The 15,355-nt window shown below is 38.1% G+C and overlaps 1 protein-coding gene across 1 annotated transcript in view; it reads right to left on the reverse strand.

Moving 5' to 3' along the window:
* Positions 1 to 4,217: 4,217 nt before the first annotated feature.
* CLOCK (clock circadian regulator) overlaps positions 4,218 to 15,355 on the reverse strand; it is a 54,886-nt gene continuing 43,748 nt past the window's right edge. The window contains exons 16-25 of the mRNA XM_005149077.3: positions 14,994 to 15,141; positions 14,696 to 14,771; positions 13,624 to 13,765; positions 13,129 to 13,229; positions 12,174 to 12,263; positions 11,168 to 11,326; positions 9,365 to 9,571; positions 8,013 to 8,221; positions 7,495 to 7,765; positions 4,218 to 5,375 (exon numbers count right to left, since the gene is read on the reverse strand). Coding sequence (XP_005149134.1) covers positions 5,199 to 5,375; positions 7,495 to 7,765; positions 8,013 to 8,221; positions 9,365 to 9,571; positions 11,168 to 11,326; positions 12,174 to 12,263; positions 13,129 to 13,229; positions 13,624 to 13,765; positions 14,696 to 14,771; positions 14,994 to 15,141 — 1,580 coding nt within the window. The 3' untranslated portion in view covers positions 4,218 to 5,198. The remainder of the gene's footprint in view (positions 5,376 to 7,494; positions 7,766 to 8,012; positions 8,222 to 9,364; positions 9,572 to 11,167; positions 11,327 to 12,173; positions 12,264 to 13,128; positions 13,230 to 13,623; positions 13,766 to 14,695; positions 14,772 to 14,993; positions 15,142 to 15,355) is intronic.

The following is a 15,355-nucleotide window of genomic DNA, read 5'->3' on the forward strand; positions in this document are numbered from 1 at the left end:
CATCTCACAAGTCATTGGCCTGGATAGGGAAGAGACGGTAAAATCCACATCAAGCACCTTCTCACAAGCTGGTTCTGTGGGTGGGGGAACGTGGATAAAACTGACACAGAGCAATTCTAAAACACCGCTTCTGGAACATCAGAAGGTACAAAACTCAAGATTTTAATTGAGTTACATTTATTCAGTTAAAAAATTGACAGTTAGTAATGGTCACATGAACACCAGGGAACTGTATCTACATTTCCTGACATCAACTGGGGGTTTTCTGTTTGTTTTCTTTCATGTATACAAATCTAATGCCAGTTAAAAACATACAGAATGGAACTGAAACCCAAGCCACTGTGAACCCAACACTGTTCAAAACTCAAAATTCAACCGGATGTACCTGAAAGTAACTTTTACCTTGCTTGTTTAAAAACCACAACTCACAAACTGCTTTCAAAGCAGTAACAGCTTTAAGACCATTCCCAGAAGTGTTTCATAAATAATCACCCCTTGATTGTCTATTAATGCAGCATCTCTCAGTCTTAGCTGGGGTCTCTATACAGGTCATACAGTATTTTGTTCAGACACAGTGTTTTGTGTTTCCCCCCTCCCACCCCCCCCGGTTTAATTAGGTACAATTCCTTTGAGTTATAGCATATCATGCTGGCAAAACTCATGCAGATGACATAGCATGAAGCAGAGCAGAGCTTAAAATCACCTGTTAAAAAACAAAACCAAAAACAAAACAAGGAATGTAGTGTTAAAAAATCATGATAATGAAAAAGCCACTGTCCAGTCTCACGGACAACCAAGACAATTCCAAGTGTTCTCTCACAGTTGTCTCATCTACTGACTTGTTTAAATATATCTTTCCTTCATCCAAATTCATTTAGTTCTCTTCAACTGTTTCCACCAGGGATAAGTAAAAAAATAAAAGGTTAACTATTAAAACTAGTCTCTTTTCCCTTTTAATGAAAATAACCATTTTCCAGCTCCCTGACTGTGCATCTACTTTTAATCATTATTTCAAATAGAGACTCTGACACATTTGACATCTCCCGATGCCATGACATTAAACACACTCATGACAACACCTGGGTTAAATCTCTGAAAATAGAAATGGTTCTTGAATCGACTTCAACATCTGAAAAAGGCCACATCTTTACTCCCTCAGACCATTTCCACACAAATTAGAATCCTAAGGGACACTTACAGCTATTGAGCAGGCAGACAAGCCTCCAGATGATTCTCTCTCATAGGCAACTGTGCAATTTACAAACCCCCCTCCCAGGGAAGCTGTCACCAGCAATCCCTTCCCCTGGCTGCTGTGTAAAACACAAAGGCAACTGGTTTTAGAAGCCTTTTTAACCTTGCACTTTGAGCCTCAAAGGATCACCATGTTAAAGAAACATTTTCCAGAAATGCCTCTTTTGACAGTTTTATGCAGGTTATTCTTCGATTCCCCCCCCCATTTAAACAGTTTCACTGACTAAATAAACTGCTTTCCAATAGTCTCTTCAGTAAAGTGCTTGTTATTACTCACAAAAAAAAATAAAATCAAAAACAAAGTGCTATTTGAGTCTTAAGATAATTTCTTTTTCTGTGAAAAACTGCCTGATATAGCTTTCTTTTATTCATAAAGCTGAAATGAAACCTATCTATCTCTTGTAAGGATACTGGGTTACTCATTTTGGTGTTTGGCAGTAGGCGAGATGCCCACAGAATGTGGTGGTGACACACTGGAACTGTAGTGCAGAAGGTAAACAACCTTCTAGATGAAATGGAAGGCATATGGAGAGCTCCTACGAGAATCCTTTCCTATTTATATACAAATATAATATATATTAAATATAATATAAAAATAGCTATATTCTTTTTCTCTGAAGTTATCATAGAAGCTTTTCTTCAAATCCTCACCCAGTGCAGGCAAACAATGTGTCTCCTAAGCTCCATGCAACTATGCTGCCTTTTCACTCCATTACATTATCACCAGCCTATTTCTTCAGAAATTCAATCCACTCCTTAACAGACTCCTTCCCTTCTGTCAGAGTCAACCCCTAAAGGTTATGCTCCAGAACCTGCAGCATCACAGCATCCGTTATCATGCTATTGATTAGGATGTTGCAAATAAGTCTATGACAATGGTAAATGAGTCAGGCAGAAGCAAAAGGCTGATCAAGAAAGAGGTGATAGCCTGGTCCTCTTCCCATTAAAAATCAAGGACAGTTCGGCAATTGATTCAGCAACAGGAGAAGCTGCAGAGACTTCAGATACACACTTTGTAGTCACTACCTGTGAAACAAAGTAGCTGCATACTTGCAAAGAATCCAGACCAAGTCCTACATACTTGCTTTATTAGAAGTTTGCCTGATCTGTGGCAGGAACTTTTCAAACGTGTTCCAGTTTCTATGAATTTCTCCATCTTCTAAGCCTTTCTGTAGTAGCTGGTAGTTCTGTAACTGAATGTCCTCTCTCTGAGGTTACAAAAAGCTTCTTCATCAAAGCATACATTTCTATAGTTCTGTTTCAGCAGCCATGCTGTTGTCATCATCTAATTCCTCCCTCACCTGGTTTAGCCTTTTTACCAACAGACCTATAGCAGCACACCAGAGTATTTGGGAAGGGGAAAAGGGGAAGAGAAATTTAAATGAAGCTTTATATAAAAAGCTGCACCATTACCCACCTGGCTGGGATCTCTGTTTTCTGTAATTTGCAGTATAATAGTTTAATAAACCCACTTAACCCCCATTCAATAGTTTAACAGCACTATTAAAGCTCTTCCAGTTTTCTTTTCTAGTGCTATAATTGGTTATGTTTTTATCTAACCTATTTTCCACTACGCTAAAGTACTGATAGCACAGACCTCTGTAGTCTTCATTCAGAAACAGGTGAAATGGCATAGTAGGGATACAAGAGCCAGGCAGGATTTCTGCACATTGAACTCTACACAAACAGGTTTCTGACAAGTATTCCAACCCAGAGAATGTCAGAAATTCCTTTATAGAAGGGGAGTGTTCCTTGCTATGTTTGGTATTGGCATCTGTTCCTTGCTCCAGGTTGCAAGAGGTTTCTTGGAGCAGAAAGCAATCTGATTCTCTTTGGTACCGTTTCTCTCTCCTTCCTTATTCACTTCCATGGTTTTTGGTGCCAAATGCTTGCTTTATAACTGGGGAATAACAAAGATCTAATGACAGGACACATGCAGAGGCAAAGGCTGGCCTCAAAACACAACCAACATGCTTGGCTAAACTGGTAACACCTTCCTGCAGGTTTGGTTCATCCAGCAATACAATCAAACTGTTTCATAGTACAAAACAGTCCATCACTATTTGGTTACATTCATTCAACTCCTCCTCAGTATTCAAGCTTAATCCAGCTTTCCCTCCCTAGTACTAATTTTAACTGCTTTTACTGTTTTTAATTATCAGAATCTATAAGCATTTATTCATTTTCCTCTGAAGTTCTGTTTTCCACATACTAGTGCCATAAAAACCTACTGAACATTTACTTAAAATAGCACATCATATCTGTTGGAACTTTTTATTTTCTTTATCGAGTGAAGTTGCCTTCTGAAGTCTTAGTTCAGTGATATCTCTTAAATCAATAGCCTGGTAGTGCTGAATGCAATCATGTTCTCCCCCAAAACACACTTTAAATGCTATGAAGATGAATAAAAATAGAACACCCCAAAACAACAACAACAAAATCGGCTTAATATTCCACCTCCTGCAAAAGGAGTTCTGCACTTTTAGGTCTTTTAATCTTCTAAAGAGTATTACCTTCCAGGTCTGAGATTTGAGAGACTCCTCTGTTCCTGGCTAGTGTATGAGGGGGAGTACCAGTCCAAAATGATCATGGCCTCAACTCAGACCACTGTAAAATCAACACAATACAGAAATATCTATGAAGTAGATATACAAGTTTGATTGACAATGTACTAAGACTTCAAAATTGAAAATGGTTACAGATTCAAGACATTGTAATTCAAGATGTTACACATTATCACCTGAATTAAAATCAAGGCACTATGGGTTTTGTTGTTGTTGTTAAAATGACCCTGAATCAGTTCTAATTTTTGAAGGAGAATAAAAAGATTCCAACATATTTTAACAAGTTACAATTCTCACCACAGAGAAAGTGGTTAAAAAGTGCCCAAAAGGTTATTAAATGTAAATATATTTTTGTGCAAATTACTCCTATAACTGAAACATTCTTGAAAATTACTGTCTTTTTTTTAAACCTTTTACATAAATATTTCCAACTATGAACTATATCAAAAGATAGCTCTGGGGAATAAAATTCCAAACCATCCACAAGAAAGCAGTGCAAATTCCTATTTGTTTTTCAAATAAAGCGATGAATCAATTATGAAATGATGGATGATATTCATGAATCTGAATGTCCTGAACCCTGATGCATGATCACCAGTTCAAACAGCTTCATCAATAATTTAACCTCGAGAACGACTAACCAACACACTAAACCTCACCAAACAAACCCTGACATCACAAAGCACAAACAAGAGACTTGTGCCCACATTAAGGGTGAAAATAATGATGCATCATGTTGTAAACAAAAGGGTAGAACAGAGGAAAACATCAGTCTGAGTATGGTGTGAGAATTTAGGGAAACATATTCAAACCTACAAATAACAGATTACATTTTCATGCATCATATAAAATATTTTGCTCTTTCTCCTTTTATGCAGACATATACACAATATTTTACAGCATCTGTACAACAGAGAACTGGATTTCACACAACATTTTCAAAATATTTACTGTCCTATAATCATCTGAAAAAAATTAGATGGTTTTTGGACTCTATTCCTGGCATTTTTTTGTTTTTTTTTCTTCTGCTAATTCAAACAATTGCTCCAAGTCCATTTTAATACTTTAAAAATGTACAGGATTGATAAAAAACCCAATATTTTCAGCATCCCTCACATTTCAGTCACATTTTGAGATTTCACCTGGACAAATCAACACATGGCAGCAAATCCTTTAGAACAAGAAACTGGGGCAACTATCAAAGTTGGCCATGTCCCCATCATCATCTTGTGGCTTTTCTTAACAGATTCCAGAAGTTAGAAGCTGATCTCAACACTGTGGTGTTAGAAAGCCTTTGTATTGCTACCTCTGTAGCCTCAGTGCCAGTGCTGGCGGAGCAGCCCCCTCCTGGTAGTTGGCTTCGAGAAGCAGCAGAGCCCCATGTTATTGTGGCTGCACTTTGGAAGGATCAGTCATCTTGTCAGTTCTGTGTCGAGAAAGTGGCTGCTGCTGAGACTGATGCTGCTGGTGGTGGGACTGAGTAAAAGTGCTTTGTTGTAGTGGGAAAGCAGCAGAAAGGATAAGCTGAGCTGACTGATTTCCATGAAGTAACCTGGATGTCTAGAACATGGAAAGAGAAGACAATTATTTTTCCTGCTTCACTGAGAAACTGCAGGCCTGGCTGCTTTCTAAGTTTTCATAAGGGCTCAATCAAACTAAACTTCTGATCTGGTCATTTATGCTGAGCAAACAATGCAAAGATTAGTTCATACTAATAAAGTTAACTAGAACATCTGACCAATTATCAAAGCAGCTGTAACTGGTCTTCATAATTTCCCATGATAATGGGTAGGAACACATGGCAACTTGTCTCCATTTCAAACCACAAGAGCATAACAGGGCTTAAGGAATTCATTTGAACAAATGCAGGCGGCTGACATTGCAATCACATGAAAAAAACAGTACCTTACTTGGCACAGATCACATTTATCCCCCCCAAGCCAGAATGAACATTCTGAGAACCTGCATCTTTGAAGGAGATTTATTATTACTGGAAATACTTAGTTTTAATATTAACCTTCTTAGAATCAAAGAAGAAAATAAACTAAGGATAGGTTAAAATGTACTTGGGTATCTCAATCCTGAAAGACGTTCTGCAACAGAAGCTAAACTACATTAACTGGTGGCATCTACACAGTCAGACTGTCAGAATGCCCAGTGAGCAGAAGCAGGAAAAGCACTTTTCTCCCTTCTTAAAGAGCATTTGCTTCACTTCAAATTCTAGCACTTCAGTATTTTGAATACAAACTAGTAACTTTTACTTAGAAAGAAATTCTAGAACAGGAACAAACTTTAGGAGATCTTCAACTTCCACAAATCTTCTGTTCCAACAGAATTAGGTCAAAATTGTTCAAACTTTTAAATTTAGAAACAGAGATACAGACACTACCAACCTGCTAAACAGCACTGGTGTTAAAGTATTTATCTGACTTGTCAGAGAACACATTCAAATCTGCACTCTGGTTGGATTCAATTCAAGAATCACCCACTATGTAAATGAGAGCTGAAATTCAAATCACCAGGTATCCTTCATCTATCCTGTTGAGAGTCAACTTGCAGCTGAAAACTGGTGACTGAAATTGGTACGTTCCCATTAAAGACTTTCAACAAGTCAGTATTTTCTGTCAATGATACAGTGAAAGAAAATTTTACTCAGCTCTAAACTGAACTGTAACCATTCCTTGTGCATAGGAATGTAGATTAAACCTCCAATTACTTACTGCATTTGCATATATCTCACCTATGCACACAATCCCAAATTCAGTGCAAATGGGAGAGTGCAAATAGTAAAAGTATGTGCAAAATCAGGATTTTTAATTATGTATGCTCTTAAAGAATAAAAGAAAAAAAATTGACATTCCCAGAGGAGTTTAAGAGTGCTAAGAACGTGTGCAAAGTACATTGTGACAGTTAATATGGATTTCATCTTTGGAGAAGGCAACATCAGAGGCCAAATTAAGATCCTTTAACCCACGTCCTCTTGGAGACACTTCCTCTCTGGTTTTCTAGCTACCACTACATCTTCCTCACGAACATCACCTGAAGGGTGATCTATGTGCTGACAATTAACTGGAATGAACAAATGGCAACAGATTTCCCATCAATTCTTTCTGCCTTCTGGTTCTTTTCAAGATTTCCTATCTCTAAACTCCTTTGGTTTTGCCTTCCTTCTCCTTTGATCCAATCTTTCTTCTTTCTCCACTAAACCAAGATTCTTCTTCACTCTCTGCTTATTCGCTGCTCAGCCTCCCTTGTTCATGTTTCACAACAGATGTTCATGCCTCTTGTCATGGGATATGTCTTGCTTTAGGCTACATGCTGCTTTCCAGATCAACCAATTATGAGATCATCTCTTGTACCTTCTTGCATTAATATGTGAATGCAAAGAAAATGCAAGCAGTTTTAAAGGGAAACATCTGTTTTTTCATCCCATGCTCAAGCAAGAACACCAATTCAAAGATACAAAATAAGGCAAATAAGTGCAATTGCAGGAAGACTACCTCTCCTGTAAGTAGTAAGATTCTAGAGAACGGCTACCGAGTAAACTTACCTCATGCATCACGCTTGTTCATAGGTTACTATTTTAAGCACTCTGCTTTCAGATAAAGCACCCCCAGGATAAACTAGCAATAGTGGAAATGTCAGAACTTGGAAAATTTTATGAACAATGCTGCATTACCTGTAGGAACTGCTGGGTGTGCTGGGTCAGCTGTGGCTGAGCTGGTTGCTGAACTGTAGTGACCTGCTGCTGATGGTCTTGCTGACTTTGCTGCTGCTGCTGTTGTTGTTGTTGCATTATTGACAAAGTCTGTGGCTGCTGCTGTTGGGCAGCAAAAGTGGGATAAGCTGTCACCACCTGTCCCATAAACATAGTACTTGGTACCATTACTGCTCCACATGCCACTGGGGCTGTGACAAGTTTTGTGACAAGTTGCTGACCTTGAGAAAATCTGTTAAGAGAAAAAAGGGAGTCCCTTTAGCAAAAAAATCCATATCAAGCATCACATGCCCTTAAGAAATGCAGTTTTGTCAGGTTCATACTCTGCTCTAACACCACAGGCTTTGGTAAGCCTGCAAACATGCTATTTTGGGAAAAGCTTAGTTTAACAGGTGTATCCATATATATGTAATAAGTCACATGATTTTTTTAATGCTTCATTATAGCAAGTCATCTGACTATTGCTCTTGAAGATTTACCTGATTTGTCTATCCTGTGTAAAAGTGGTTACTGCAGCAGCATTCTGGTTGTTGTTCTGTGGTAGGCTAGAAGGAACCTGGACCACATTTCCTGTCGTTGGCTGAGAAATCACCATAGTGTTATACAAAGGTGCTGAGACGGTGTTCTGTGACTGGCTGGCAAGAGAAGACTGCTGATTGTGTCCAGTAAGTACATTTGGTTGATTATGCTGAAAAGAAAACATATGATATTGTAATTTGAAAATACCCAGGTATTACAGCTGTCTTCCTCATTGTCATTACCCATACTTCACAACTGGCCCCCAGACCTCTGAAAATCTCCTAAATTAACTTCTCCATCTGTTCAGGGTTTGATATTTTTTCCACTACTTGCATATTGTTTGTTCAAGATCCTATATTCCACTCCTCTAGCGTATCTATGCCAGACCAGACTAAAAAGTGCACATCACATCAATCTATTTCTTACCTGGAACTAGCTTACTGCTGGGATGGTAACACTGTCCTCCACTAGTCTGCCTCTTCACAAATGTTGAAAGAAAGTATGGAATTTGGTAAAAGTACAGAGGGTGACCACAGAGATGGGAGGTGTAAGGAGCCTCCATACACAAATGAGCAAGTCTATCAGGTTGAAGAAAAGGCTTTCTATGGAGATAACTGTGACAGAGGACTTCCACATCACGCACGACTGAGAAGATGAAAAGTGAATTGCTGCTCAGTGTGTTTCTGAGTGTATGAACTGGGCGGCAAATTTGAGAAACAAACATAATCACGTATCACAGAAAGTAAACCTGTAGAACTCACTATCAGGTATTGTGGATTTCAAAAGTTTACATGGAATTGAAAGAAACTGAATAAACTTACAGAAGAAAAAGGCCATCACATTACAGATGTCACACACCTCCGGCATCTGACCGAAATTGTTCAAGAGTAGAAAAGCAAACTGTAGAAGCACCAATATATGCTCATCCTGTTCCTATGCTTTTCTAGTTATTTGCTGTCTGGACACCAGGTTTTAACCTCACCTTGTTATCAATGTTATATGGTCTATCAACAGGAAATCAATAGACATTCAAAAGAAGGTAAGCTAAAAGTTTGCCTGATACTGATCTTTCAAAAAAGCTACTTATGATTTATTTACATGCCTAAGTCTTAGATAAAAACAAGATCTGAAATTGCATTATCAAGAACATGAATGCATTTCAACTGAAAACCAGGAATGTGAAATTAATACAACTCAAAGGACCTTGTTACAAAAAAAAAAAAGGGAGGAGAATGTCAGGGAAACAACTGTTGTGCTTCAGGTGTTTTTCAGCATGTATTTTATCCAACAATATCAAGAATGAGAATTTTACCTGTGTTGCAGGACTCTGCAAAGGCTGTTGCTGTATCATGTGCGAAGTACTTATATGGCCAGAGTTCATCCCACTTTGAGTCTGATTAGTCTGAACAACTTGACCTTGCATGTTTATTGGTGCAAGCTGTGGAACATTTGAAGAATTTCCAGAAGCAAGCTGCACAGAACCAAAGTTGAGTCCAGAAGCTGACTGCTGCAAGAACATCTTAAAGAAAACAATATACAAGTTAGCTTTTAAACCAAATCTGTTAATTGTTTAAGGTGTTTTAGAGAAACTAAATTTCATTATTTAAAATCACTGTAAGAGAACAGTGATTAATAATTCAGTTTCATCTTTAGTTTCATTTGGGTTGGACTAGGTGATCTCCAGAGGTCCCATCCAACCCTAACAACCCCGTGATTCTGTGATCTGTGATCTGATAACAAATTAGAAGTGTTGAAACAGCACTGCAACCACCAAGATCAAGACCCATGTACCATATAGGGTCACTATTCAGAGATTCTACTATAACTGGTAAGAATCTGAATCCCGATTTCTAGAGCCCTAAACAATAAGGTCTAACATTTGTTCTTAAAGAAACTGCATTATTTAGAGACTAAATTGTAATGTAGTCTACAACTGTCTAAAGACAAAACATATTTGAAATCACATTTCTCTTTGTAGGAGAGAATCTCCACCTGAACTTTCTCGCACAGTTGTAATAATCTGAATTCAGCACAAAAATAGTTCAGTCTTTACAAAAAGTTAGGCCAAGACTACAAGAAAACAGGGTAATAAAGCAGCATGGATGTGCAGCACTTAAGATGTTTTTCCTAGTTTCTGCAGTTCTGAATAAGGTCCCTCTTCAGTGCATGGGAAGAGGGCTGTGAATCTGTCCTTTTGAGGCATCTATAGGCAGACTACTACTGACAGGCTTATGCCAGACATGATAAAACACTGAAAATGGCAGATGCCAGAAACTCCTACTCGTCAACAGAATTTAAGCAACATGCTCAATACTTCCAGAAAGTATCTTTTTTTTTTTTACTTTTCATTCACCATCCATGATGAAAATATTCAGATATTTCCTTAAGGGGTGCTTCAGCTTTTGGGGGGGGGGGGTATTTTTTGTTGTTGTTGGTTGGGGTTTTTGGGTTTTTGTTTGTTTGCTTTTAACTACAGAAACCCTGTAGGATCATTCTTTTCTTCCAAAGAGAGCTGCTGAAAGGAGAATGAAAAAATTCAAAATTAGAAGAGAAAATATACTGGTAAAAATACAGAAATCAGGTAGTCATCCCCTAGACTGAGTAATACATCCTGTACATTCCCTGTCTTTCTGTCTGAGTAACTATGTTGGTATACCATACAAAGTAGAACCACTTCACCAGGAGGGTCTGCAGGAGGACCACAGCCTGACAGCTGGGACACTTTAAGAAACAAAAGGTATGAATTTGACACTCTCGAGCTAAAAGAGGAAATAAATACTCATCTTGCACATTTTGCATTAATATTCTAATTGCTGCAAATCTTTTCAAGAAGTATCCTTTTACATTGAGGTTTAGGCATAAGCTAGGCTTGAGCATCTCAATACTGAAACGATAAACTGAGGCACTTCCAGACACACTCAGAACCAAAATGCCAATACCTGAACCAAAATGTTAGTACCCCAGAAAACAGTAGCTTAGATGCTGTGGATTTTAGGGACATTAGGTCTAGATGCAGCTGATGGGGACAGGGAGGATCAGTTTGTGGAATTAAGCACCCAATTTTAGATGCCTAATTTCTCTACAGATCAAACCTGTAAGAGTTACACTAACTCACCTGGAGTCCTTGACCATGGACAATTTGAAGCTGCTCTTGGATCTTGCGCAACTCTTCCTGCTGCCGATGAATATTTGCTTCTATCATGCGTGTTCTTTGCTCTAGCTGGTCCTTTAGATGTTGCATAGCTCCTAACTGAGCTGAAAACTGAAACACAGGCTGTAGTGAAACAAATAAATGAAAAGCTGAGCAGAAATAATTACATTTACAAGCAGTAAATACACTCCTCCACAGCAGCAAAGAAATGAAGCACTGCTTTTTAAACTGCTAGTACCATAATCAAATTACAAATTCATTAGCATGAAAATGTCACAGACCTCGTATTTCATTTATTATTCATATTTAGTTTATCGATGCATCGGAATTGGTGAACTAAAAAGTATAAATACACAGCAGAAGAAGTTAACTGGTATCCAAATCATTAAGACTACAAAAAGCCTCAGTAATTTACACAGTACTGCAGATGTTAAAGCTCTCTCAGGTTAAAAACTAGAATTGTACCAGTTTACCAAAAAATCCACCCACAGCTAAAACATGCAAATATCTTGGGAATACGCTCAGTCACAAACTATTGGAGGCTGAGCACACAGGGAAGCTATGTTTGCCACTTCTATTTTTCCCTAGACATCTGCTATGGGCCACAAGTCAGTGTAACCTTCTGATACTTATAATCTTCTGTAGCACCTTCCTCCCCTCTAGCAGATCAACTGTCTGGCCCAGCTTGGTGTTGTCTGCAAACTTACTGAGGGTGCACTTGACCCCCTCATACAGATCACTGATAACGGTATTAAACAGAGCTGGCCCCACTAATGAGCTCTGGGCAGTGCCACTTGTGATGAGCTGCCCACTGGATTTAACTTCATTCCCCACAACTCTTTGGGTCCAGGCACCCAGCCAGTTTTTTACCCAGTGAAGAGTACACCTGTCCAAGCCATGAGCAGCCAGTTTCTGCAGGACAGTAAGACTGTTTGAAAAATAATAAGCAATAAACTAACTTCATCCATACCTGGGACATGCCAGACTGGAGCTGTACAGTTGCAGGCTGAGATACTGTTGGCTGTGCTACTGGTTGTCCAAGAGACTGGGAGCTTAAAGACTAGGATTGAAAAAATTGTTCCATAACTGGAATGAACTTCCTACTTGACATGAAGTATTTCTTTACAGAAAGTGTCAATTCCAAAATAACATCACATGAACATATGAAAAAAACAAGTAAATGTTTCCTGAAAGATCTAACCTTAAATCTTAGAGAACGGACATGAAAGCCAATTATTATATATATAGGTATACAATTTTTTCTCTGCTAAAAATATACAGATGCAGCAGGGATAAACGAGGAAACACAGAAACTGCAACTACAACTGTTTTAAAAGTCTTCCTTGTACCATGGGAAAACTCTTTCAACAAGTTTGGAAGTTGACAGCTTTGATTTATTCTTAAAGTAATAATTTTTAAATATATATATTTTATAGCCATTCTATTTTTGAAATGAACGTATTAGTTTAGGTGCAACATGAGTACTAAATGCATGAAGTATGACATTTTCCCACGTTACCAAGATTTCAGAAACTATATGAAAGTATTCACTGATACTTTTAAAGTCATAAATTCCTATAGCAACGAGCACAGCATTATGTTGGCACTTATATAATTGCTTATATACATATGTATATTAAAAATGCAGAATTGTAGAAAGAAGTTACGTGCAAGTGAAAGCAAAGATTCATACACAATCTCACAAACACTAATGCCAGAGATACTTATATGCTTATTGTATTCCCTTAGAATATAGTATCAAAGATGCATATTGATACAATTCTGATATTCATGTATTACACGTGAAACTATTACAGTTTAAATTATGTGTTTTCAGAAGAAAAAAGTTAAGGTTATTTAATAATACCTTTTAAATAACATCAAATTCCATTGATTAAGTTTAAAATTTTTCTCTGAAGAGTTACCTGGCTACTCAGAGATGATCTTCTTTGTGCAGTCTTTTCATGACCAGGTAAGTTTTGCCTTGGAGGAGTGCTAGTATCCACTGTCATTTTAGTTGGTGTTGCTGACAATGTTCAGAGTTACAACAGAAAGAGACATGTTAATAGTAATCTCAATTCTGCAATGCAATATTCAAATCACAGCATGTTTTTCATTAATAGAAAGAAAATTAAGGCCTGGATTCTACTTTTACCCTGGCTATCCAACAATAACACAATCTGATGGACTTAAATAGGGTGCTCTAAAGTCTGCTATTGTACTTCCAGGAGCAGAAGTCACTACACAAATTCTAAAAATCAGAGTTCTCAGTGGATTTCTGAACCACTAAAAAGGACGTTTTCATCTGCACACTTTTCACAAAGTGATACTAACTGCTAGTTATGCATTTAATTAAAGTAAGTAAAGTAGAGAAAACCTTCACTAGGATGGCAATTGCATTTTCAACAGTTGGTGCTTACATGAATGATCTGATACTGCAGTGTGCGAAGATTTTCTTGAACTCCTGGAGGAAGCAGAAGGTGTGGGGCTGGTATCAAACCTTTCCAGCGCTTCTTTGAGACTCACTGTGTTTATGTGATTGTCAGATCCAGAGTCCTGGCTCTAAAAAGACATACATAAACAATTATTTTATCTGATTCAGCACACAATGTCCACTTCTGTTAGCAAATATCTAGAACTATGCTGTGCCTAATATCAACCCTCTTACACAGGTGACTGTGCAGTAGTAGTGGTCTGTTTGGTACCTGTTAGCTCAGTTTCCATTTGTAGCTTTTATGCTTGGAAAAGAATCCATATAATCCACAGAAGCCTAGAAACCAAAATGCATGCAGACATAGGCCACAGACTGACTGCTGAGCTGACCTCCTTCTCTAGCAACTCAATTCACTTTGAACACTGGTGTAATCAGTGAGCTGCTTATTCTTTGAAGAAAGTACGAATTAACTCCACTAGAAGGAGCTCTGTCAGATGAAACTTGCTGAACTGCCAAGGGGAAACATTTCTGAACTGCCAGGGGAAAACGACAGAGCATCTGGACAAGCTGGCTTACCTAACACTCACTGAGCTTCCAAGGACATTAATTCAAAATGTATTTCATATACTCCTAAGAAGTGAGACAGTCACAAAATAGTACAGCTCCAGCTTTCCTCCTGTGAATTCTTTTAAGCCACCATTCTGCACTGACCTTCAGTTTTCAGATTATGGGTGCTTCCAGTAAGGAAGAATATTTGTTTATGAATCCATCTCCACAGGAATCAGATCTTAACAAGGACTTAGGGGTGTTGCCATGTTGTAACTACATGCACATAAACTCCTGAAAAGAGGAGGCTAAGCGTTCAGGGCAGAACACCATTAACCAAACACTCTTCCTAGGCTACACAGTCATTTTACTTAGAGATCAAAATAATTACTTTATCTGTAACAGGACAGATAAAGTCCTGTTGCTGCTGTTGTATTTCTGTGTATTTGCTTACATATTACTTTAAGTGGGAAAGAAAGAAGAGGTAAAACAAAATTACATAAGACACTCACTTTATCTGCTGTTATCTCTGGAAGAGACTCCTCAATACCAAGCTCTCGTCGTCTTTCTGCTCTAACTTCTGCATAACTAGAAGAACAAACCAAAATATGACTACTGCATTACTGGATGCTTTAAAAGCACATACTTCAAAAAACAAAGCCCTCAGAGCTCCTTTGCACACAAAGTATCTCAGGAAGTTTTCCAGTGATTCTTCAGACTGCTACGATTTCTCTACCTCCCAAAAGACCAGCAATACAGCTCTCATGCCATTACAATTTCTCTAATATAGATTTATAAACAATAACCTACCTTACAACAGTGTGCGTACAGACAATAAACTCTGGCCTGGAATTCCACTGGTGATACGTGATATAGTAATGTGTTTGCAGCCAAATCCACTGTTGTCCCTTTGTAAGGAATCTGTAGTAACATGACTTCCCTTTCCCATATTGCATTACTATAAAAGTGAGGAATAAAGTTTACTGTTTTTCCGGCCTGTAAATACTGCACTTACAAAATAACCATTATTTCCCAGCTTCATATGGCCCCAAACCATGTCTAAATCCAGTATTATGGCAATGACTAAGAATAGGTTTAAAACCATGGCTTTCCACGGTTTCCAATGAACCTACATTGCATTTTTCACAGATATGCAGAATACAAACTTCCAT

The sequence above is a fragment of the Melopsittacus undulatus genome, chromosome 7 (genome assembly GCF_012275295.1).
Source record: "Melopsittacus undulatus isolate bMelUnd1 chromosome 7, bMelUnd1.mat.Z, whole genome shotgun sequence".
NCBI classification, from domain to species: domain Eukaryota; kingdom Metazoa; phylum Chordata; class Aves; order Psittaciformes; family Psittaculidae; genus Melopsittacus; species Melopsittacus undulatus.